This window comes from Dipodomys ordii, unplaced genomic scaffold (genome assembly GCF_000151885.1).
Source record: "Dipodomys ordii isolate 6190 unplaced genomic scaffold, Dord_2.0 Scaffold155, whole genome shotgun sequence".
In the NCBI taxonomy this organism is placed as follows: domain Eukaryota; kingdom Metazoa; phylum Chordata; class Mammalia; order Rodentia; family Heteromyidae; genus Dipodomys; species Dipodomys ordii.
In genome coordinates, this window is record NW_012267371.1 from 347,553 (window position 1) to 372,927 (window position 25,375).

Genomic DNA, 25,375 nt, shown 5'->3' on the forward strand with positions numbered 1-25,375 from the left:
GGGAGGGAGGGATCTGGATTTCTCTTTCCAGGGTCAATGGGGCTGGCACAGGATCTAAGGGACAGGGTCCCTTTGGGAACAGATGGATGGTTCCAGGGTTGTGGCACTAGGTATTGTAAAGTTAGGTAGGGGACCTCTCTTTTCTACACACCCCTCTCACCTTCTTTAAGGTGACAAACTCATTCTCCGCACAGGGGCGCAGGGAGAGTTCCTCGTGGTACCTGTTGGGATGGCAGAGAGAGGCCTTATTTGGTCTGAGGAGTTTGGAAACGACTTGGAATAGGGGGTCACTCTGCTTCTCACCCCTGGCCCAAGGGAGCTGCAAGGGCCTGCTTCTGTCTTCAGGCATCTCTAGCTCTTCCCCCACCCCAGACAGATAATTATCACCAGTGCTTCTCACAGCTGCCCTTCACCCTTACTTCCCTCTGTTCCCCAGTTGCCTGTTTTGGTGATGAGTTATTCTTTGAAAAGACCTCCATTCCTTCATTCTGGCTTGTGGTGGAAGAAGCACCCCTCATCTAACTAGTCCTTCCCTTTTGGGAATTGGAGTCAAGTTGTGCTGCTGGCACTCCATCTTCTCTGAGCTGCTCTGGCTATAGTTCCTGAAATTTCCAGCTGACCTTGTTACCTCCTTTTCACCAGGAGGGTGAGTCTGGTCCCTTCCTGCAGTCCAGTAGAGAGGTAGCAATTACCCACTTTACCAAACACAAGGAGATAGCCCAATTATTTCCCCACAAGCTCCCTGGGTGCTCCTTGATCTACACACTGCTCCCTAAGGCACAGGGAATCAGAGTGACTCAGTCTGATGAGCAGCATGGATCCATCAAAAGCATCTCTGGGCTTCCTGTCACCCATCTCCCCATTGTCCAGCAGAGCTCTGTCCAGCCCTGGCTCTGGGCTCTGGAGCCTTCTGCCAGATATGTTACTGTAGCCCAAGTGGGAGAGGACTAAGCTTGAGCAGAAAAGCTCAGGGACAGTGTCCAGCCCCTAAGTTCAAGCCCCAGGATGGACACACACATGCACAAAACTTCTCATTTTGAGCTATAATCTGTCTTCTCATCTCATTTCTCTGCTTTTCAAAATTGGCATGGCTGCTGCTCAGGTTTTTGCCCTCCCACAGTATATCACAGTTAGCACTTGACATACCCTACCCTTCCTTGTCATCTGTTTCTATAAGAAGCTATTAGAGGGCTGGGAAGGTGGCTTAGTGGTAGAGTGCTTGCCTCGCATACATGAAGCCCTGGGTTTGATTCATCAGCACCACATAAACAGAAAAAGTCAGAAGTGGCGCTGTGCTCTAGTGGTAGAGTGCTAACCTTGAGCAAAAGAAGTTCAGTGCCCAGGCCCTGAGTTCAAGCCCCAGAACTGGCAAACAAAAAGAAGCTATTAGAAGAACCTTTATCCTTCAAGGCCTCAAGCAAATGGTGCCTCCTTCAGGAAGCATTCTGGAGCCCCTTCCCATCACTCTCCCACTTAGGATTCCTCTTCCCTCTGTCAGTTCCATTCTGCAGCCATGCACGTGGAAGGGCAGGTGGTTGTGTTTACTGTACTGGAGTATGCAGTGTACCACCCCTCCTCCAGAGCACACACACGTCCTGCACAGGGCCTGCTATTGAGAAGATGAATCATTAATCCCTACAACATGGCTCTACTCTATTCACTGGCCCAATGCCTTATGAGCTGTTGCTCTTGGTATGTTCACACTGTTTCTCTTCAATGGAAATGCCTGCCTCTACTCCAGCCCCAGCATGCATTTCCATGGAGCTGTGGACTCAGGAAGATCTACCCAGCACCCCAACTTATCTGGACCTCAGCCTCTTGCAAGCATTGAAATCCTCAGCAGCTTATGCCAAGCTAGGAACCTGAGGGAGGGCATGTGGGGGTAATTAGATAACACAAACCCCAAAGTCCTAGAAAGCATCATAGAGCTCCTGATTATGGAGGTTGGGTGGAACCATGATTATGTCCAGCTGTGACAAAACAAGATGGGGGAGAAGTCCAAGCTGATGAGCTGAGGGAAATGCTGAGATGGGTTATTGGGCGAAGGGGACAGCTGGTATACTAGCATGGGATAGCTAGGCCTAGTGGTCACATCTGTAATCCTAGCTACTCGGGATGCTGAGATCTGAGGTTCTCAGGTTCTCAGCCTGAGCAGAACAGACAAATGTATGGGACTGTTATTTCATTAACCACCAAAAATCTGAGAGTGGACATGTGGCTCAAGTGGTAGAATGCTAGCCTTGAGCAAAAATTCTAAGAGATCGTGTCCAGGCCCTGAATTTAAGTCCCAGTATTGAAGCGAGAGGGCGCGCGCGCGCGCGCACACACACACACACACACACACGGATGGAGGTAAGAGTCTTGGCGTTCTGCTTGGAGCAGACACTTGGGGCTTCTGAAATAGTAGGTGGAAGAGTTTCATAACAAGAGAGATAACAAAGGTCTTATGTAGGTGAGGAGATGGAAGACAAATGGCAGATTTCAGATCAAACTATAAGATAATGTTGATGGTCTATCAACTTTCCCCCACTGGTTTCTGCCATTTGGTTGAGCTGTTTTGGATATCCCATTATGTAGCTGGGGAAACTCAAGCCCAGGCTGTGTTCATGATGGGCTTTTCCTACGTTCCCTTTTTGGGGGGAGGCAAAACCCACTTACTTTTTCTTGTAGTCCTCCAGTGCATCCTGGAGGCTACAGAGCTCCGCCTCCAGTCTCCCATGCTCCCCGGACACGCAATCCAGCTGCCGCCTCAGAGCACAGATGTAGCCCTCAAAGAGGGGCTCCAGGTTGCTCTGGCAACATCTCTGCTGCTGCATGAAGTTCCATTTGGTCTCCAGCAGCTTATTCTTCTGCTCCAGGAACCGGACCTGCAGCCAAGCAGGGGGTGTCAACAGGTGGGGGGAGCCCTGGGGACCAGGCCCTGGAGAAGGCAGTGGACTGACTTGAGGTTCTCTCCCAATACACCCCTGCCAATGCACTAGAGTTTGCAAGTTAAGGTCACTGTGGAGACTGGTATCTGTGGGTAGGTGTCTTGGTGTTGCCTGTATTTGGGGGAGTTGTAAAGGATCCCCTGCCTTCTACTCAGGGGCTGCATGTTGTAATTGGGACAACCTTTCTCCAATAGGGCTGGGGCAGGTTCATGTTTCAACCCTGTCTGCCTTTCTACCTGTCTCCCATGCGACATGGCCTTGGTTAAGCCTCCTACCTCTTCTGCTTCCCAGAGCAGAATGGATGGGAAGCTCTGAGCACACTTGCATAGCCATGACAGACAATGATGTTTGAGCGAATGGGCACTCAGGGCAGAAGGTCAGATCAAAGGGCATATGTGATCTGGGTCCACCTGTGCTTCTCCATATCCTGATCAGCTGCATCTGGAAGATGCCCAGGTCTTAGAAGTAAGGACAGCTAGGCAGCAAGTGAGGGAGTTGATTTTGGTCATCCAGATAGTCACCAACACAGAGCTCATACTCTCTGATTCTTGCTCTAGGGTTTTCTATAGCATGCTTTGCTCCTCAAGAATGCTGCATACAAGGAACATTGCCCTATTTCTGATCAATGGTCTACTTGGAAGGCTGAAAATTAGGGTCCAAATTACTGAGATGCTTACCATCAGAATTAAAAAAAAAACTGTAAGTGGAAGTGAACCAATTCCTTTTGGAAACACTATTGTCTTTCCTCCTTCCTCACAGACAGAGGAACCATGCCAGGATCCAGGACCCAGGACGCAGGACCTCTGACATCTGACATTTGATTCAGATGAGATTACCAGAACCAACAGCTCAGCCTTATGCAAGAATCTTGGCCTCCAAAAGTCTATCTGGGATAGGCCCAGGGACAGCTGAGGGATGGCAGGCCAGTTTGGTGCTTCTTAAAAGCAGGCAACCTGTCACTCTTTCCTGTAACCTCTCACTCTGGTGTTGGCAGATACAAGAAGTGGATAATTGCCACTTTGTGTCCTCCCAGCTCTGATTGCTCCACTTTTTCTTCATCCCAGGCCTAAAATGATAGCAAATTTAGGGGTCATGAAACCCATTTCTGCCTTCAAGCCCAAGAGTCTTGATACAGTTTTGGCATACAGAATGCAGGTCTATTGGAAAAGGGTTTTTCTCTGCATCTTTGATTATTCACTTTGAAGTTCCTCTTACAGTCTACTCTCAGGTAACCTTTGGGTTTTTTTTGTTAGATGCTATCCAGAGAGAAATTACATACTAAACACAAAACAACAACGAAAAAAATGTCAGGTTTTGGTGCTCATGCCTATAATACTAGCTACTTATAAGGCTGAGATCTGAGGATCAAAGTTCAAAGCCAGCCCAAGCAGGAAATTCTATGAGACTCTCATCACCAATTAACCTCTAAAAAGCTGAAAGTAGAGCTGCGACTGAAGTGGTAGAAGGCCAATTTTGAGCTAAAAAGCTTACAGATAGTGCCCAGGCCCTGTGTTCAAGTCCCAGGCTGGCACATATACACACCAAAGGACTAAGAAACAGAAACATTCAGTGTTGACACAGATTTAGTTAACTTTCAACCATAAGCGGTTGCGGAATGTTCTAGAAGCAGAACAAGGGCTTTTCTACCACCAACTTCTTTCTTTTCTCCCACAGACCCAGGGGTTCTCTACCATACGTCTCATCCCCAGCCTGGGCTCCTTGGCCACCCCTTACCTTGTTGATGAAGGATGCGAAGCGGTTATTGAGGCTTTTGATCTGTTCCTTTTCATCCCTCTTCACCCTCTGTACCGTTGGGTCGATCTCCAGCTCCAGGGGGACCAGCAGGCTCTCATTGATGGTCACAGGGGTGATGCAGGTAGGAGGCCCACAGGTGGCCCCTGCTCGGTACCCAAAGCCACACTGGGAAGCCACCCGGGGCCTCCCAAAGCCCACATTGCACAGGCTCCGGGAACCCAGACAGCCCAAGGCTCGGAGGCCCCTGCCTGCAACTGACCTGCACGGCGCCTTGCTTACTTCATAGTGGGTGACCATCTGGGGCAAGACAGCAGAACAGGAGCTGAAACTCCGACTGCCACACCTGGCACCCACCTGGAAGGAGCGACACGACATGGCAGAAGAGAGGGGCAGAGAAGAAGAACTCTGGAGGGGAGCACAGGAGACAGGATTGACCAAGCCATGATTTCGTCCACCCCTTTTTATCTGGTAAGGAGATGGAAGGCTGAGCTGGGTCAAACCCCCTAATGACCATTCAATGGGGTTTTATGAGCTTGGAATATTGGCAGCTGCTAAGTAGCAAGATGGATAATTAGGGTAGCAAAGAGCAAAGGGGAGCCAATGGTTAATGCTGGTGGGTCCCATAAAAAATCATATTTGTCCTCTTTCCCTGTTTATGGAGGTAATAAAGGAGCCAACTGGACAGAGACGTTTGTGGTATCCAGTGGCACAGGCTTGAGGAAAGGGGGAATGAGTCTGCGTGACGTCATAGGAGGGGGCCGAGGGGGAATCAAGTGCACACCTAACTTCCCTGGGATCCTAGTGCAGTTAGACTTGCTGAGAAAGTTCTCCTTGCCCAAGACTATCTCTGTCTCTCCACAGATCCTTCAGACCCAGGTGCCCTCCACGGGCTCCTAGTAGCAGGAGATGTTCCCTAGAGTGTAAAGCTTTCCAGGGAGAGAGAAGCCTCCTTACAGCAAGCAGGGCCTTCTTTCTCCTCAGAATAGGTAGAGCCCTGAAGCTGGTACAATTCTCCCCCCACCCTCCCCCCACTAAGGGTTCTGAGGGTGAGTGGACTGCTTTTTAGCCCCATTAGGCTAAAAAAGACCGGAAGGGACTGGAGAGGCGAGACTTGACCTTGAGGACTGGAGAAGAGATGTTTTCCTCTGTACCCTGTGGTCTCCTGAGCATGGTTACATTGAGTTTGGGGTTCTGTGATGCTGTCCAATGCCTCACAGAAGAGGCACCAGCTCTGGCTGGAGGACCTCTCTGGAGACAGTTTTACTGTGAGGAATGTTCAGAGTAGAACTGGTATTCAGACTTACTTCTCAGCATTTGTCTCAGATGTAGCTCCTTGAAAATGCCAGCAGCCCCTCTCCACATCTTTTTTCTCTTCTTTCTGTCTGTCTGAGCCACGTAACATCTGCTGAGCTAATTGGTCTTGTCCTATTACTCTGAGATTTGTTTCTAGGTCAAAAACAATGCTAGCACTGGTTTACAATAATAATAACCCTGATATGGAGTTTGCTATATGCGAGAATCACCTTGGGCTCTTTTTAATTTCTTTTTAAAAAAGTATCTTTAAGTAGTTGCACAAGGAGTTTTAACATGTCAGTATGTGAATACAATGCATCTTGATCAATGTCACCTCTTTTATCATTCTCCCCATAATTCCCAACCCCATCCCTCCCCTCAAGTTACCTGGCCTCATTTATGTACATTGAATATTATGATTTCATTTGCCCAATCTTCCTCTCCCCTTGAACTTAGTCCCTTTCAAGAATTCATTTGGGGGGCTGGGAAGGTGGCTCAGTGGTAGATCGCTTGCCTTGTATGCCTGAGGCCCTGGGTTCAATTCCTTAGCACCACATAAGAAAAAAGAAAAAAGCCAGAAGTGGCGCTGTGGCTCAGTGGTAGAGCGCTAGCCTTGAGCTGAAGAGCTGAGGGACAGCGCCCAGGCCCAGAGTTCAGGCCCCACGACCGGATTCCTCCCCCCAAAAAGAATTAAACTGCAAGTTAGTTGTTTAAAGGATTTGTACCATTGGAATCCTCCCCCCAGACTACACAATACTTTAAGCATATGATTGTGTATGTGTGTGTACACATGTGTGTGTGTGTGTGTATATATATATATATATGCCCTGTATATGTTTACCTATATATTTATCATTTTAATCTCACTACCACATATGAGAAAAAAACGTGTCCTTTGTCTCTCTGAGCCTGACTTGCTTCACTTAACATAATTTTTCCTAGGTCCATCCATTTCCCTGCAAATGACATAGCATCATTCTTCCTGCTGGATCTAGAAGGAAGACTCAGAAATAAACACATATACAGCTATCTAATATCTGATAAGCAAACCAAAAATATATGTTGGATAAAATACAAGCTCGGTTTGTTCACTTTGTTTGTTTGTTTGTTTTTGGTCTAACCTATGGCTTAAATGAACACAGAGCCTGGTTACTGCCCCTGCTCAAGGCTAACGCTCTACCACTTGGGCCACAGCTCCATTTCTGGTTTTTATTAAAAATAGTTTTTATTGGCCATAAGAGTCTCATGGACTTTCCTGCTCAGGCTGGCTTTGAATCCTGATCCTCAGATCTCAGCCCCCTTAGTAGCTAAGATTAGAGGCATGAGCCACCAGTGCCTGGCCAACCCTAGGCTCTTTATATCCATTATCCCATTGAATTCTTAAGAGAACCTCATGATGAAGTACCCTTTTTATAAGTAAAGAGAGTACAAAGAAACGTGTCCCCAAGTCACCCAGCTTGTCTGTGTCAAGGCTAGGAGTGAACCTTATTCTTTCTGACCATACTGTGTTCTGCTGCTGCAGAAAACAGAAGCTTGAGTTAGGAAAAGGAATCTGCCACCAACAGGTTTTATATTCCTCTCCTTTGCCACCCATGGATTAGGAGACTGGCTCTCAGAAGTTTTTTGTGACTTGGAAGTTGTTCTACTGTGTCATTTTATACTGACCACTTTTTTCAAGTCTTGATTTGGGGTGCTAGAATACAAGGTATAACAGGAGACTAGACATGTGAAGGCAGAGGCTGGAGTAGGCATGGTTGTGGCATGGTGTGGGGGTGGGGGGAGAACATGTTCACTCTGCAATAGAAAAATGTTCATGGTTATAGCCCTACTGAGAATCCCAATGAAAGAGAAGACACGCTACAGACTTAATAGTAGGCAAAGCTATACGGAAAGCTTCACCAAAACCATGTGGATACAGGAGAGGGCCTTACATCATCTTTAGGGCAGATGATGGTCTCAGTGACTGTGTATGTGGTTCCCAGGAACTCAGGACCAGAGCCTCAGGAGCAGGAGGGAGGTCAGTTCATTAGGTTCCTGATGGACAGAAAGCTCCTGTGCCCAAGAATCTACCCATTCTATGGTTGTCCTCTGAGTAAAAGACAAAACAGACTCAGCCACAACTTAGCATGCTCAGTGATCTTTTATTGGAACTATTTCAGGAAATAGGCAAACATAAGAGGTGTGGGACATGGGGAGGTTTGACTGGTGTTCTAAACTGTTATGTCTTCGCACAGCCCTGCCAGCAGACAGCCCCATTGCCCTTGAGATGCATGTTGGTCTTGAACTCATGGCAGGTATATAAGGATATACAATTCTTCAGATGAAACAGAAAGATGGCCATGAAGGCTAACTTCACAAAGATTGCAATGTAGTACCGTCTGGGCACAGGTGAGGCCCCACAGTACAGAGGAACTTCAGAGGCTGGGAGAAGAGGAGAAGGAACAGGAAATATTGGAGAGAAAGAGAAGGAAGGAATGAAAAGCACAGAGGAAAGGTGGACCCTTAGAGACCAGAGATACAGTAGTGACCGAGCATGAATAGAAAGTGGAGCAAGGGCCAGCGAGTAGGTGGAAAGGGGCAAGGGAAACAGAAAAAGAACTTTCCAGAAGAGAGATGCGAATAGCACAAAGGAAAGTGAAAGAGAATGGAGCTTGGAACATTCTGGAGAATCCAGAGGCCTGCAGTAGCTCTTCACACAGGATGATTAACTTCTTTCTCTGCATGTATTTTGGGGTTCAGTTTCCTCCCCATACTCCCAACTGGAATCTGACTTCCACCTCCCACCACCAGGACATTTCTGTTAGGATTAGGGCTTCAATAATGCTGATTTGGGGAGGAACTTGGCTATGACTTACTAGTTAATACAGCCAAAGGTCTGGAGAATGTGTGTGTGTGTGTGTGTGTGTGTGTGTGTGTGTGTGTGTGTGGCAGTACTGGGGTCTAGGCACTGTCCCTTAACATTTTGCTCAAGGTTGACATTTGAGTTGCAGCTCTACTTTGGCTTTTGGATGGCTAAGTAGAGATAAGAGTCCCATGGATTTTTCTGCCTACACTGACTTTAAACTGTAATCTTCAGACCTCCGCCTCCTAATAGCTAGGATTATATGGGTGAGACAGAGGCTCCCAGCAACTTTTGAGTTTTTGATAAAATTATTCCATTTTAGTATGAGTAATCGAGAGCTGATTTTTTTTCATTACTGTTTTGGAGCTATTGAGGATTCAACCCAAAGCCTTGAACAAGCACTCTGTGTCTCCAGTCATAACCCTACCGCCCCTCCTCACTAATTTTGTGCTTCTTGTCCTTGAACCCTCTATCCTTCTGCCTTTGCCTCCTGTAATCCTGGGATTACAAGCATGCACTACCACAGCTGACTAAGAGTTGATAGTATTTTGAAGAGGATGGCTTCAAACATTCTGTTGGCGGGGACTGTCAGGGAAATTGCCTGGGGTAAGGACAACACAGGAAGGGAAGAGAGAATGTGTAAGGCAAGGTTTGCAGCCATCTTTCCTGGTCTGAGGGCCCATAGGAAGTGTTTGGTCTTCTTCGATTGCCTTTGACTTCCCTGAGGGGCACTGAGGCCAATTCTAAGGCCCCGTGTAGGACTGAGCAAAAAGGACATTTTGTGGTTTCAGGAATCAGACAGGAAGAGAAAAACTCTATGCCCAGCCCCTTGAGGGAAAAATCCTAGCAGAAAGCAGTCTAGTCAGTGTGGGTAGGAATGAACCCAGGAGGGTTCTGAGATCAGGACCAGGTGGAGTACTTCTGCAGGGAATCTGTCTAGAGGCAAAGAGGCTGACCGAGGCAATCTTAAAAACTGCAGGCCACTTACATGCCCCATGCCTCCTGCTATGAATTTTGCACATGGGGTGTTGGCAAAGCATCAGGCCTCAGGGCTAGGGAAACTCATGGCATCGGGGTAGGGGTGGCAGGCAAGCCAGACAGGCCCCTTAGCTTCTGTAACTCTTCTTGGTGGATGACGTCTTGGAGATGATACGCATGCTAGAGCTGCTGCCACTGACACTGCGACCACTAGTGGAGCTGAAGCCGCTGCTCCCGCCACTGTAGCAGAGGCCACTGCCACCACTGTAGCCACCCCCACCCACACAGAGGCCGCCACCACCACTGTAGCCCGTGCCCCCGGAGGATGAGACCACAGCTGCAGAGAAAAGAAGGACACAATGAGCATGGACTCAGGCACCACTGGTTCCTTAGGTACCCTGATCCCTCCCACGGCATCTGGCTCCAGGCAACCCTGTCTCCCCCAGGAGCCTAGGACAGCAGTCAGCTCTGAGACAGCAAGGCGCAGGGGTTGGCCTGGCTGCATACACCTGTCACAAACTGCCTTAGAGCTTTGTGACTGCCACAGCTATAACCACATTGATCCCAACGGGCCCAAGGGGATGCCATTATGACACCGACCCCCTTCCCCCACACTGTAGAGAATGAAAGATGGAAGTACAAGGAGATCAGCTGATATGTCCAAGATCATGCCTGCCAGAAAGCAGGGCTTTAGGCTCCTGTCTCCCAGTGGCCTCTTATGTTGGATGGAATAGAAAGTTTCAGATTTAAAGAAGGGAACATCGACTCCCATGTTGAAACAGGTCCAAAGGCTGTCCTGATGAGCCTTACTTCAGTGTTGACATAGAGAGGCAACTCTCTAACATTGGCTCCCTGAGGAGTTTGCTCCCTGGGAGGCAGAACTCCCGGCCTGTCAACACTCGGAGCCTTTGCCTGACCTTTCCTGAGGGTTTGAGAAACTTTCCTGCTCCTATTGCTAGTCTGACCCACTTGGGGCCGAAAGTGTTCACATGTATGCCCAGAATTCAACACTCCATTGTGCTACCTCAGATGCCAGGCTTTCCCTAGGTCCTTCCCAGCCTGGGGTGGGAAGATACACTAGGATTATTCCTCCTGCTCTCCTCCTGGTGGTCAGTTGGGGCTATTCCATGCCAGTATCTGTTCTACTTGTCCAATTCATTTGCTTCAGTTCTAAAGGTGGTGTTTAACCTGCTTCACAGCCTCCTGTTAGTGTGAATTCTCAGCTGCCAGGTTAGCTGAGAAAGTCGGGTACTCTAACTAGGGCCTCCAGGCTGTTGGAGTAGTCTGATCCCATGAAGGATCTTTGGGGTTAGACTGGAGTCACATTCCAATGGAGTTCCCTAAGAGATCATTCCAGAAGGAAAGGAAGTCACTGAGCTCAACACCTGCTCCCCACTTAGGGACAGTGAATGTTCTTGTCCAGAGTTTACTCTTGACCCCTCTGAGAAGATGGGCCAAAGAAGACAGAGGTCTGCAGAGAACCCCTAAGAGGACTTGCATGACATCTGTGTCATGCCATTAGTGATTGCTTTAGTGCATCCTTATTAGTGAGTCTACTGGATCCCATGTTACTTCTGGATTTTCTATCCTCCCAAGACATTTACTTACAGATGTTCACAGCTCCAACGCCTTCTCCTGTGAGTCTGTGGCATGCAGGGAGAGAAGAAGACATGTCATTGTTGGGAAGTTAGAGAACCCTGGGTTCTTTGTATGGGCAGTGTCAAGTACAACTGTGTATTTGCCTAACCAGTATCACACTCATCAGCTTTACAATACTATGCAAATTATGTGAGGGGAAATGTACAGCAGAGCACAAGTCAAGATACACAGAAAAGTTCCTGTAATCCTAGCTACTTAGGAAGCCAAGATCTGAGGATCACAGTTCAAGGCCAGCCAGGGAATTAAAATTCATGAGATCGCTGGGAAGGTGGCTCAGTGGTAGAGTGCTTGCCTTGCATGCTCAAGGCCCTGGGTTCGATTCCTCAGCACCACATAAGCAAAAAAGAAAAAACCGGAAGTGGCACTGTGGCTCAGGTGGTAGAGCGCTAGCCTTGAGCTGAAGAGCTGAGGGACAGCGCCCAGGCCCAGAGTTCAGGCCCCATGACTGGACCAAAAAAAAAAAAGTAAAATTCATGAGATCTATCTCAACTAATGGCTAGGTATGTTAGCACATGCCTGTCATCCCAGCAATGAAAGGAAGCACAAATAAGAGGATTGTAGACCAGTTGGCATCAAGGGGGAACATATCTCAAAAATAAACAACACATATAGCGATAATAATAGAATGACAGCCTAGCGACTGTGAGGGCCTGAGTTAAAATCCTAGCACCCCACCAGAAGGAAAGATACATCAGATTGCCAGCATCTCTGGGGAGAGGACTTCATGAGCCCTGGCTTTCCAGAGGTCACAACCGGCAATTCCTGAACTTTGACCCAGGCCCTGCTCTGAGTGCAGTGGTAGTTGTGGGGAGAGTTGTGACCAGAGAGAGCCTCTAAAGGATCAGCCACATTCCCACCTGTTTCTAACTCTGGACTTTCTACCCAGAGACCTCACTGGAGCCCTGTGGGCTCCTGTGGCCTTGGGCATGCTATCATTCTCTGGTGACAACAATTTGGGCCATGGTGGGAGCAGAAGGTAGCCCACCTGCACTCTTCGCCCTCCAGCAGCTTCCTGTAGGTGGCAATCTCAATATCCAGTGCCAGTTTGACGTTCATCAGCTCCTGGTATTCTTTGAGTTGTCGTGCCATGTCCTGCTTGGCCTTCTGCAGGGCCTCCTCCAGCTCTGCCAGCTTATTCTTGGCATCCTTGAGGGCCAGTTCCCCGCGTTGCTCAGCATCAGCAATGGCCGCCTGGAGTGAGGCACACTGCCAGCAGAGATAAGAGTTTATGACACTGGGGCTAGGAAGGTTGCTCCGTGGTACAGTGCTTGCCTTGCATGCATAAGGCCCTGGGTTTGATTCCTCAGTACCACATAAGCAGAAAAAGCCAGAAGTGGCTCTGTGGCTAGTGCTGCCTTGAGCTGAAGAGCTGAGGGACAGCGCCCAGACCCAGAGTTCAGGCCCCACGACCACCACCAACAACAACAAAAAAGAGTTTGTGACACTTCTCACAGAGAAGGCAGAAAGATGTGGGCTTTAGGTTAAAATACAAAGAATTCTCTGAAATGGATTTCATGCACAGGGCTGGTACATCGTATTTTTTTAAAGAACAATAAAACCTCATTTCCATGTCTTGGAGTTCATTTTGCTTAGCCTCATCTTATATGGTCCTATGTACATAGCTATTGAGCTATTCTGCTCATCTGCTAGGACTATCCTAGACTTATACTAATTATTACAAATGAGGGAAACCATGAGATCTATGTTTCTTTGGGTCTGGCTTACTTCAATTAATATGCTTTTTCCCCCAAGTCTTTCCAATAATATCTTTTTTCTTTTGTGTTTTTTCCCCTGTGGTTTATACCCTGTTGTCATTGTATTTGATTTTGGTACCCTGGGTATATGTAGTTATCTGAATTAAGGAAGGAAAGGGAAACAACAAAATGCTGAGACAAAGACCAAAGGGTGAACCATGCAACAGCATAGTCACAAGACAATATGCTGGAAATGAACTGTACAACTTGGGATTGGGAGGAAGGGAAAGTGGGACAAAAATGAGGGAGGGAGTAACAAGTTTGATAAGAAATGTACTCATTACCTTACATATGTAACTGTAACTCCTATGTACATCACCTTGACAATAAAATTAAATTTTTTAAAAAAAGGGAGAAAAGAAATTGCTCACTATATTCCTGTGGCTCATACCTGCAATCCTAGCTACTCAGGAAGCTAAGATCTAAGGATCATGGTTCAGAGACAATCCTGGGCAGAAAAGCCCATGAGACTCTCATCTGGTTAGTAACCACCAGAAAACCAGAAGTAGTGCTGTGGCTCAAGTGGTAGAGTGCAAGCCTTAGACAACAAAGGTCAGTGATAGCACCCAGGCCTTGAATTCAAGCTCCAGCACTGACATCAAAAATAATAAGTAAATGAATAAATAAATAAATAATCACTTCTGTCCCTCTTGGATAATTTAGCCCTCATCAGGATGGAGAAGGGGGTTTTCTGAGGTCCTTCCATGTTGGCCTTCTCTGAACAGTGGGTAATTAAAGCAGGCCAACTGTGACCTTCTGGGGCTCTAGAAAAAAGGGTCACTCTTGGAAGGGCACACAAATTCACTGTCAGAGAGATTTCTCTTGCATTAAGCTAAGTTAGGCCCAGACCAGGTCTGGACCTAAGGTGGGGGAAGGGATTGGATGACCTTTTGGAACTCAGCTGTACCTGCTTCTTCAGGTTTTCAATCTCAGAGCGCAGCCTCTGTATGGCTCGATTCAGCTCCGAGATCTCTGTCCTGGTGGTGCGTAGGTCATCTCCATGCCGGCCAGCAGATCGCTGCAGCTCCTCATACTGGAAGGATGGAAGGCAAGGAGTAGGGGATATGCTCAGCAGGTGGGAATAGGCAGTCAGGGGAAAGAAGGCTGGGTATCACTAGGGCCCTGCAGCCTTTGGATGTGCCACTTGAAGAATCTTGGCTCTGCCATTCTCCATCCTGTCAAATTCATCCTTATTGTCTCTTGTTTCCCCCCTTTTCCTGGGCCTGGCTTGTGTTCCCTTTCCCTCCATTCTATGTAACTCAGCCTCCCAAATCAGCAGGAGACTCATCCTTTTCACAATCCCCGATCAGGAAATTCCTTTGCAATTGTCTAAATACTGAATTCATCAACCTCTGTGACCTGGAACTTAGTGACTGCTCTAACCAGGAAATCTCATTCTGTAATCTATATTGAGCCTTTGTCTCTCAGAGCCTTAGCTCCAGTCTAGTGCTTTAGAAAGCACTAACCCATCTTGCTGACCTCCCAGCCTCTCTTCCTCTTTCTGGTACTGATGGCTGGAAGTGTTCAGTTGTACCAGGTTGTCAGATATAGAGCAATGAGTGTGTGCCATCCATCATGGCAGAGTGACAGATCATTTGCCCATGCCTGCCTCTTCCCTTAGCTCCTGAGGTGCCTGGTCTGGTCTCCGGGCTGGTTTAATTAATTTGACCTTGATGTCTCACCTTGGTCTGGTACCAGGACTCAGCTTCAGCCCGACTACGGTTGGCAATGTCCTCATACTGAGATTTGACCTCTGCAATGATGCTGTCCAGGTCCAGGTTGCGGTTGTTGTCCATGGAGAGGACGACAGAAGTCTCGGAGATCTGAGCCTGAAGCTGGGCCAGCTCCTGTGATCAGGACCAAAGGGGAGAGTTAAGGAACGGCAAGTGTGTGTGTGTGTGTGTGTGTGTGTGTGTGTGTGTGTATAACACATATATGAATTGGGAGACAGTGACCCATCCAGAACAGGCCCTGGCAGGTAGGCTTTTGCACTGTTGGAGTAGAGCTTAATGCTTTGGCCTGAGAAGCCCATAAAAGAACATTATTTTGCAGTTACCCTGTATCATCAGCTCATCTACCCAGGAGAGCAGTAGTACAGGTAATGAAAGCCAGAATTATCCAGAAGCTACTGACATTCTGCCAAGGGAACACATCATGGCAACAGTCAGTGCTACGATGTCTCACTCTAAGAAAGCTCAGCCCCTCACACCAAGTAAGGACATGATTTGTCCAGAGGAGTGGCACAGATCTGCAACATCCCATCCTGTTCCCCATCCCCCTAACTTCAGTGATCTCTGTTCATTTGGGATGGGAAAAGAAGGGCCCCAGACTAAAGGCTGAACCAGTTTAGATGGTGTCCTCTGAGTCTCAGAGTAGCTAAACACCATTCTGGGCTTGAGCAACTTCTGTGATGAAGTCATGCTCAGACAAGATAGATTTTTTTAACAGCAAACCTATGATTAATTTGTGTGTGATCTCTTTTCAGAGTTACCCAAGGAGTGGTTCTCAAATATAACCTTAGATCGGCAGCAGGAGCCTCCCCTGCCCAGAAGCTCAGTTGAGATGCAACATTCTGACCCCTTAGCTTCATCCTAGCAGGTTAACAGAATGGTCAGAGCATTTAATGCTATGGAGACTGGGAATGATCAAAGTCAGAGTATCCTTTGGCCCTCCTTATTAGGAACTGGTTGATCCATTTCCTACAATTTCCTTCTCCCAGGTAATTTCTTCCTGCAAGGTCTTAGAAAATGGGCCTGCTGGGTAGAGGACCACCACAGAATTAGTCAGTGTCACACTGATGATCACGTGAAGAAGGTATGCAGGATAAAGAAGCCATTTTCCCCTCCCTATGGGTTGTGAGTTGTTCACTGAGCCCACCCAAGGAGTCAGAACCACCATACCTGGTCCTGAAGCAACATGCCAGAATTCAGTTTGGCACTAACCATAACTAACGCTATGGGCACATCACCTCTCCCATCCGGAGGTACACAATCCAACCTACAACCTACCTCCATACCACTGTCCTATCTCCTCATTCTACATCTCCCCTCACCATACTAACCATGCTGCCTGGGTGGGGAAGGGGGAAAGGGGGAACAATACTAGTATTACAATTCCTGTGCCTCATGTCTTCTTGACTCATGGCCTAAATTCCTTCAGATTTCTTGTCACATGTCACACACACACACACACAGCTGTCTTTTCTATCTCTATTGTCAGCTTTCTTCATTGCCCTCATCACAGCAGAAATGCAATCATCTTTGCCTGTCTCCACAACTACCGTGAAAGACCTAGGAATTTAGGAGCTTCATTGTGTGTGTTCAGTTCTGTCCCTGTATGCTGAGCATCCTCAAGGCAAACAGGCTGCTGTACCAGGCACTCACAGAAGCACCTGCAAGGCTCACGAATTGCCACTTGATTTGCATAATCGTTTCACTCGGTCGGTCGTCTGGGAAGAGCTGCCGGTTGGGTTAGGCTGGGTGGGGCTGGGCTAAGGGAGCCAGGTGTCTCAGATAGTTCTGTGGAACTACATGCATTTGGATGCTTTGTCTCTCTTTATCCAGCACTTGGTCCTAGTGGGCAAAGCAGCTATTTGTTTGTTATTTTACCTTTTCTGATCTGCCAGTTACCCCCAGAGCATCTCATTTTTTTCCCTGGTAGGGAAAGCATCCACTCCATCAATTATAACCTGCAACTGTGATGAACAGCTAGGTGCAGGACAAGGAAAATCCCAGCAGCTTCTGTGTCCCCCTCCCTGCATTGCCCACCCCCACCAACCCTCACGACTAGGGAGCCCCAAACCCTCTCACCGCCTCATAGAAAGCTCTCAGGAAGTTGATCTCGTCCACCAGGGCATCCATCTTGGCCTCCAGCTCTACTTTATTCATGTAGGCAGCATCCACGTCCTGGGCACAGAATATACCACCTGCTCATTAGCTACATGGATAGATCTCCTTACGTCACCTCCTGCACTGTCCATGCTAAGCCTCTGGGCTCCAGTGTCTTTGTCTGCCATAGTGTCCTACTCTACCTGGATCCCTTTCAGAAGCTGCTTCTCTTCCTCCTCCAATGGTGTCTCAGAGTATATTGTTCCCTTTCTTTGTTGGTCCCATCAAGTAGGAAGACCCAGACCTCTGTGGCCTGGTCCCTGTTCTGTCCTTGTCCCCTGAGCTCAGGCTAGGTGCATGGCTCAAGTAGGCTCCATGTCCAAGGGACTAAGTTCAGGACAATGCCCACTTTCCTGTCCCCATCTCTCCATTGGACTCTGTATAGGGAGAGGCTGGTGCCATAATCCACAGTTCAGTATAGGAGTCCTGGATCCTGATCTGTTCTGATTATTTGAGTAACCTGGGCAATCCACTTGATCTGCCTGAGCCTCAGTTTTCTGATGTTTTTCTTAAAGAACTCTGGGCTTGGTCATTGTCCCTGGGCTCCTTTTGCTCAAGGCAAGCACTCCACAACTTGAGCCATAGTACCACTTCTGGCTTTTTCCGAGATTTAATTAGAGATAAGACTTTCCTGCCTAGGCTGGCTTTAAACAGTGATGCTCAGATCTCAGCCTCCTGAGTAGCTCTGATTATAGGCATGAGCCACCAACATCTGGCAGTTGTCTGACCTTTAAAGTAAAACTTAGCCAAGCATTAGTGGCTCACCTATAACTAGCTACTCAAGAGGCAGAGATCTGATTGCAGATTGAAGCCAGCCCAGGAAAGAAAAATCTGTGAGACTCTTGTCTCTAATTAACCTCCAAAAAGCTGGAAATCGCACTGTGGTTAGAGTGCTAGAGTGCTAGCCTTGAGGGAAAAAAAAAACTCAGGAACAGTGTCCAGGCCCTGAGTACAAGCACAAATAATGGGAAATAAGGGGAGAGAGAGAGAAAGAGAGAGAGAGAGAGGAGAGGGAAGGAAGGAAGGAAGGAAGGAAGGAAGGAAGGAAGGAAGGAAGGAAGGAAGAGAGGGAGAAAGGAAGAGAGGGAGAGAATGGAAGAAAGAAAGAAAAATAGTAAAACTTGTTTCCACAATTTCTTGTGCAAATTAGACTCTTGGTCAGCCATGCTACTGGCTCAATTGGCAGCTCTGTGTCCTCCAGAGAGCCTGGAATCAGCAGGTGCATCTGCCTCCTCACCTTCTTGAGCACCACAAACTCATTCTCTGCTGCGGTGCGTCGATTGATTTCCTCTTCATACCTGTAGGAAGAGCAGAGAAGAGTGGGTATCTGGGAGTGAGGTCAGAACATGAGATTGCAGGTGGACAGATAAAGAATGAGGCTTCTAGAGCAGGCTTGGACTATCACCCTGTACATATATGTCCTCAAATTCCAAATCAACAAATAGCCCCTACTCAAAACCAAACTAAGCAGAAAACAATGCAACAGACCCACCTCTGAGGCGGATTCTTCCTGAAATATCTTGGACTTTCTGGGACCCCCAAAGAAGCATGCATGCTTCTTGTTTTACAAAGAGACTTGTCCTGTCTCAAACAGGTAGTGAGAGGAAGAGCAGGGAGAGCTGGGGAGATTGGAAGTCCATGAGGCTGGGGACCTCATGATGATCTCTGTCCACACACTGTTCTCAGACACACTGAACTAAGGTTAATGGGAACCTCTCTTCCTCCTCTTCCTCCTCCCTTCTTCCTCATTCTTTAATTTGCCCTAGGTAGCAATCCAACTAGGGACATATGGCAGTGCCCCTGCTTGCCAGCCTTGGAGAAGAAAGTCTACTCTTCGCTCCATGTGACCATACCACCCACCACCGGGGAATCCCACCCCCTTCACTGCACTGGGCTCCTCCACCTGCAGGCTGAGTGACCTTGCCAGGTCCTTTAGCTTCTCCAATTCTGTTCCAGTTAATAAAGCAGCAGGGTATATTCTTGTCAAGCCACAAAGTATAACATGAGTGCATCATGAGCAGTCAGGATCACTCTGCTTTCCCATTGTCTCTATTACCCAGTGGGTCTGTGCAAATCTTTCCCATCATCAGCCTCTCAATTCTGGGCCTTCTCCATGTTCTCTGGGAAAGCCAAGGTGGCTGTCCCGGTTATCTCCTTTTAAAAAGGAAATGTGAACATGTTTCTTCTTCACCTACCTTCTCACAGCTATCCTGGCCTTTTCTGTTTCTCGGTTCATGCTTCCCCTGATACACAGGACTTAGATCTCACAGGAACACTGCATGGTGGTGAACCAGGAGCACCATGATTTAACAGAGCCTCCCTCATCCCTCCCCTGTGCCTTCTTATCTCTCAGCCTTAAGCTTTAGACTCCTTCTCCAGGAAGCCTTCTTAGATAGAAACACTGTCACCCTGTGTTTGCATATATATTATAAATTACCCATCTACATTCACTTCTTTCATCTGGAACTATATCAACACACACACACACACAAACACACACACACACGCACACACACACACACACACTGAGAAACTTCCTACATGACAGTCATAGTCATCTTAGCAAGTGCTTCTCACAATTTTTTTAATGCTCTTAACCCCCCTTATGGGGTAGGCATTACTGATATCCCCTTGAACAGACCAAGAAACTGGGGCTTAGAGCAGGTGAATATTTTTCTTATGGTTATCTTGCTGGTAAGCACCATGGACTAGGTTCTGTGGCACTGTCTGATAGAATTTTCCTGCAACAATGGGAGCACTCTATGTTTTCATTCACTACAGAACCCATTTGTAGTGATGGAGCACTTGAAGTATGGCTAGTCCGACTGAGGGGTTGGAATTTAGGTTTTATTTGTGGCACCATGTTCAATAGTGTGACTAAGCCTGGAGCTTTTACTGCATTATACAAACTGTAACTAAGGCTAATTACCAAGTTACTAATTTTGGTTGGGTCAAAAGAAGTAGAAGTCAGTTAGAACAAGGAAAGGGAGTAAAAAAGCAATAAAAACTAAAAAGTTATGATAGTCACTAGTACAGAAGTATACATGCTTCATGCAGAGTTTGTGTGCATACACACTTGTGTGTAACTGTGCATGCATGTATGGGAGTGTGCATAAGTGAGTGTGTGTAGGTGTGCATGTGTGCAAATGTGTTGCTGTGCTGTGCACACGTGTGAGCATGTACAATAGTGTGCATGTCCATGCATGTGTGAGTGTTGCACTGATGTACACTGGTGAGTGTATGCACTAGTGTGCATGGTGTGAGTGTGCATATCCATGAGTATGTACATGTATGTGCATGCATGTGTGCATATAAGTGCACATCTGTGCATATGTTCATGGCTGTCGGTGTGAGTGTGTATATCCATGTGTCTTGAGAGAATGCACACAAATGTCTCCCTCTTCTCTGCCCCACATACCTCCTGGTTGGGGTACATGCATGCTCATGGCAAATGAGCATTTAATTGACTAAGTGAGGAGTGGGATTCTCCAGGCCTAATGTTTTACTTGTGAGTTGCCACATTGCATAATTGACTCCTACCTTTCCTGACCTGCAGAGTCTGAAAGGCTGTGGGTGCACCCAGCTCTTGGTGGCCATGTTAGTCATCATCCTCAGAACCCCTTGCTTCTCCCTAAAACCTCAACATATTTTTTTGTTGGTCATAGGGCTTGAACTCTGGGCCCAGGTGCTGTCCCTGAGCTCTTCAGGTCAAGGCTAGCACTCTACCACTTGAGCCACAGTGCTACTTCCAGTTTTCTGGTAGTTAAAGCCTGCCCGGGCTGGCTTTGAACTGCGGTCCTCAGATCTCAGTCTCCTGAGTAGCTAGAATTACAGGCGTGAGCCACCGGTGCCCGGCAGCCTCAACATTTTTGACCATAGGGTCCCAAGTTCTATGTAAATGTCTGTTTGAGGTGTTCCATTTCCCATTACACTTGGCACTTCTGAAGAGCAGAATCCATTCCTCCTCTCTCTCTGGCCTCCCCACAGAGACAGGGGCAGGACTCTGGCCTGCCAGTGGCTAGCCCAGCACCCACTCACTTGTTCTTGAAGTCCTCCACCACATCCTGCATGTTCTTCAGCTCCGTCTCCAGCCTACCCCGCTCTCCTCCCAGGGAGTCCAGCTGCCGCCTCAGGTTGGTAATATAGGCTTCAAACATGGGCTCCAGATTGGTCCTGGTGATTTTGTGCTCTTGCAGGAGGCTCCATTTGGTCTCTAGAACTTTGTTCTGCTGCTCTAGAAACCGTACCTGTTCAAGTCAGAAGTAAGAGACTGTGAGGGCTCCTATGTAACACTCTCTAAGATTCTCCAGGATATCAGACCCTGTCGTCTCCCCCCCCCACGCCGTCCCCCCTGCCCTGGCCCACACCAATGGTGCAAATGGCTCTCCATGATCTCAGATTCTAGGTGTTAGACTCCTCCTCTTCTCCTTGACTGCAAGGAGTCTGCAAAGAAGACAGACAAGTGAATGTGGGTACAGTGGTCTTTGGGTTTTGTTTTGAAGGAGTAGAGATGACTAGGGGTTCTTTATTTGAACACACCAAACCATGCCAGTATGGGATCAGTTAAGAAAACAGCACTCCACCATCTTGTGACTGATGAAATTTTGATTTTTGTTAAATGGGTAGAAGGTGTGTGGCAGAAAATTCCATCCGGTCATTTTCTTTCTGACAAAAATCTCTCCTAACCCAGAATCTGGACTCATTGGCCTGTACACTGGAAGGGGTCACTGAGATGTGTGGCTGAGACCCAGGCACAATCGCATCTGTGTCTCTCACCATGAACAATCTCTCTCCTCTCTGTACTTTCTCAAGTCTTGTGGTGGTGTACTGTTAACTTGGTTTTGGTTGGTTTTTTTTTTACCTAGCCTGGATCTGCTCCTGAGTCTAGAAAGTATGCCTAATCTTACCCCCATCCATGAAGTCCCTCCACAGGAGGGCCTGGAATGCCATCTACCCCTGGAGAATAAAGGAAGAGGGCTTCCATGACTCTGGAGATGGCAGTGTCCCCCTACTGATGGCAGTTCTCAGGACAGTCTTGAAAGTGCCTCCTTTCCTCATTGTTGGAGGAAGAAAGATGTCTTCGCTTCATGTCCTTCCTACCCCACATCCCCTCCTGGTTAATCAGGGAAAAACAAGGTTCAGGACCTTCCTTTTATAGCAAGGCTCCTAGAACATCTCACCTCTGTTGATACCATCCAGACTAGGTAGAGAGGGACATGTGAGACAAAGCTAAAAAGCATTGGTTCAGTGCTTTGGTTGGGCAAGGAGACACAAGCCAGCAATCCCTGAAGGATTTGTCTCTCCCCTCTTGGCCTGATCATTTTTTGTATCTAAAGATGGAATATGAAGGATTGACCCCCACCCTCTTGTCCCAGGCCCATACAGACTCCAGGCAAAATCCCAGGTATGTGTGAACTCCTTTGAAGTGCAGACAGAGCAGTCCACCTAAGCCCAGATGTAAACATCCCATTGTGGGCCCAATTGAAAGGCCCCACCTTCCTTGACCTAGTGGCTTTTTCATTCACCTCTGCCTCCTTGCTCCGACCTCCTATAAAAACCCAGCTCCTGTCCCATCTCTCGGGCACAACCTCCAAACCCGTGGGAAGGTCTATGCCCCTTGCTGTTCCTCAATAAACAGTCCTTACCTGTTGATGATCGAGTCTGGCCTATTCCTTTTCCACTCTCCTCCATTTTCCTAACAATCCCAACTACTCATGAGACCTAGGTAGGAGGATTTTGATGCTAGGCCATCCCCAGAGAAAACCATGAGACCCTGTCCAGAAAAAACGGAAGTAATAAAAGGCCAGAGGTGTGGCTCAAGAGGAAAAGCATCTGCCTATTGAGAATGTATCCTTGAGGTTTTTTTTTCTTTTCCTTTCTAAAAAACCAAAGAACCAGTGTCCTTGTGATGTCCTTGGCTATGTCTCTACGTCAAATGATCTGCTCATGTGATAAAGCTTTTATAATCAAGGGGCCTGTGAGTCTATCTGTCCATCTGCCCAACTTATCTGAGAAATTTACTGGGGTTTCCCAGCAGAAATGGAACCGGTGCTGTACTTTCTCTTCCAGAATGCAACCTGGGAGATTAATTTTGATTTTTTTTTTTTTTTTGGTGCTGGTCCAGAGGCTTGAACTCAGGACCTGTACGCTGTCCTTGAGCTTCTTTTTACTCAAGGCTAGCACTCTACCACTTGAGCCACCACTCTACTTTTGGCTTTTTTTGGTGGTTTAGAAATTAGAGTCTTAGGCTGGGAAGGTGGCTCAGTGGTAGAGCGCTTGCCCTGCATGCATGAGTCCCTGGGTTCGATTCCTCAGCACATAAGCAGAAAAAAAATAACCAAAAGTGGCGCTGTGGCTAAAGTGGTAGAGCACTAGCCTTGAGCTGAAGAGCTGAGGGACAGTGCCCAGGCCCAGAGTTCAGGCCCCACGACCGGACCCCCCCAAAAAAAGAAAGAACGAAAGAAAGAAAGAAGAGTCTTATAGACTTTCCTGCCCCTGCTGGCTGTGAACTGTGATTCTCAGATCTCAGCCTCTTAAGTAGCTAGGATTACAGACGTGAGCCACCAGCGCCTGGCTTGGTTTTGATCTTTTGCTCCTCCCAGGCAAATGCACTCAGCTGAGAGTGCATGACAGAGTCTCTCCCCAAGCTGGGACTTCCTAGGACACTAGGTTTCAGGCAGGACTATAGCTGAAGTCACAAGTTTCTGCTCACCAAAGGATACATGTTAAGTACTCTGAGTGCCTCCCATTGTCTTTCCACTTCCCAGACATAGCTGTTCCAAGAGTAGGTCACCAGGAGATGCCCTTATCTTGGGAAGATACAGTTAAAACTAACTGTGCCAGAGATGCCAATGTCCATGAACTTGGAATCTATTTTTTTCCCTCTTTCCCTCAAGATTGATTCCCTCTGCTGTCTAGTTGTCAGCCAAGTTCACAATCACTGGCCATTAGGATTTTCTAATGGGTCACAGAGCTTCAGGGTCTAGGGATGGACATTTCCCTGCTTCCACCCCACCAGCAGACTGCCCAGCCTCCAGCTCAGCAGGCAGGTTTTGGGAAATCACAGATAAAACTCAGGAAAGCACAAATAAGCCATAGACCTTTAGAGAGCAGCTGCTTTTCAAAGGGGGTCTACACGTGCCCCTTACCTTGTCAATGAAAGAGGCAAACTTGTTGTTGAGGGTCTTGATCTGCTCCCTCTCTTCCTTGCGAACCCGCTGGAGAGAAGGGTCGATCTCCAGGTGCAGGGGGGTCAGGAGACTCTGGTTGACCGTAACTTCTTGGATGCCCGCAGCTCCAGGCACCCCTGGACCTCCAAATCCATACCCTCCATAGGCTCCTCCCATTCTGTACCCTATACCACCCAGCCCACAGGCAGCACCCCCAAAGCTGCCCCTGCTGGAGCGATAGCCCCCACTGACAGAGATTCTTTTGCTACCCCCCATGCTGTGCAGGCTCCTGGTCCCAAAGCCACCCCCAAAGTTGCCTCCAAAGCACTTCCCACTCTGGGATACAGAGACAGAGCTGAAGGCTGGCCGGCAGCCTGAGAGGAGGCTGGCTGAGGAGGCACTGAAGTTCCGTGTGCCCCCAGACTTAATGGTCACAGAAGATCGCTGGGCCATGGTAGGAGCCGGTGCCAAGAGAGCGAAGATGCAAAACTGTCTAAGGAACGAAGAGCCTTCACAGTTTAGCTCTCTGGGATTCTCCTTGTCTTTTATTCCTTGCAAGAACTGGGCTTGGTCAGAGGACATCAAAGACCACTCTGTTGAGTTCACCTCAATGGCATGTCTGGCCACAGTCCATTTTCTTACCCCACTAATCACTGGTGGAACACCCTACCCAGGGCAGGATCAGGCCTGGGGAGTCCAGCCTGGGGCAGGCCTTGGTGCCAAGAGCCTCACCACCACCCAGAGTCCCTTTTTTCCCATGTAGCTCCCTCCTCTAGTCTCAGGTCCTAGACTAGGACCCCAGCTATCTGACTGTTCCATTCTGGGACTCATGATTTTTTAAAGAAAAATTAAATCTGTTTGTTGAGGATTGATCTGTGTCATTCCATGTGACATGTCTGCTGCAAGCCTTATTTCAGCTAATTCTCATACTTCATGAGGGTAGATGATCAAACTAGTAATTACCAGCATTTTTTTTGGAGCAGGTAGCTCTGATGAATGGTTGCCCAGTAATCCAGCAACCATCTTCTTGTTTACCCTTCAACATTAGCTATTTTTGTTTCGTTGGCTGGTTTTGGCTTGGGGGGGGGGTGTTGTGCATTCGTGTGTG

General features: G+C 47.9%; 2 protein-coding genes across 2 annotated transcripts in view; both read right to left on the minus strand.

Annotated features, from left to right (window-relative positions):
• Window positions 1-5,061, minus strand: part of Krt82 (keratin 82, type II) — an 18,224-nt gene extending 13,163 nt beyond the window's left edge. The window contains exons 1-3 of the mRNA XM_013032464.1: window positions 4,665-5,061; window positions 2,659-2,867; window positions 161-221 (exon numbers count right to left, since the gene is read on the minus strand). Coding sequence (XP_012887918.1) covers window positions 161-221; window positions 2,659-2,867; window positions 4,665-5,060 — 666 coding nt within the window. The 5' untranslated portion in view covers window position 5,061. The remainder of the gene's footprint in view (window positions 1-160; window positions 222-2,658; window positions 2,868-4,664) is intronic.
• Window positions 5,062-9,926: 4,865 nt separating this feature from the next.
• On the minus strand, window positions 9,927-24,720 carry LOC105997896 (keratin, type II cytoskeletal 5-like). The gene is made up of 9 exons (XM_013032445.1): window positions 24,247-24,720; window positions 21,137-21,345; window positions 18,336-18,396; window positions 17,021-17,116; window positions 14,894-15,058; window positions 14,119-14,244; window positions 12,443-12,663; window positions 11,407-11,441; window positions 9,927-10,135 (listed from the first exon to the last, which is right to left on the minus strand). Exons 1-9 carry the CDS (start codon window positions 24,718-24,720, stop codon window positions 9,927-9,929), a joined length of 1,596 nt encoding a protein of 531 aa, XP_012887899.1.
• Between the last annotated feature and the right edge of the window lie 655 nt (window positions 24,721-25,375).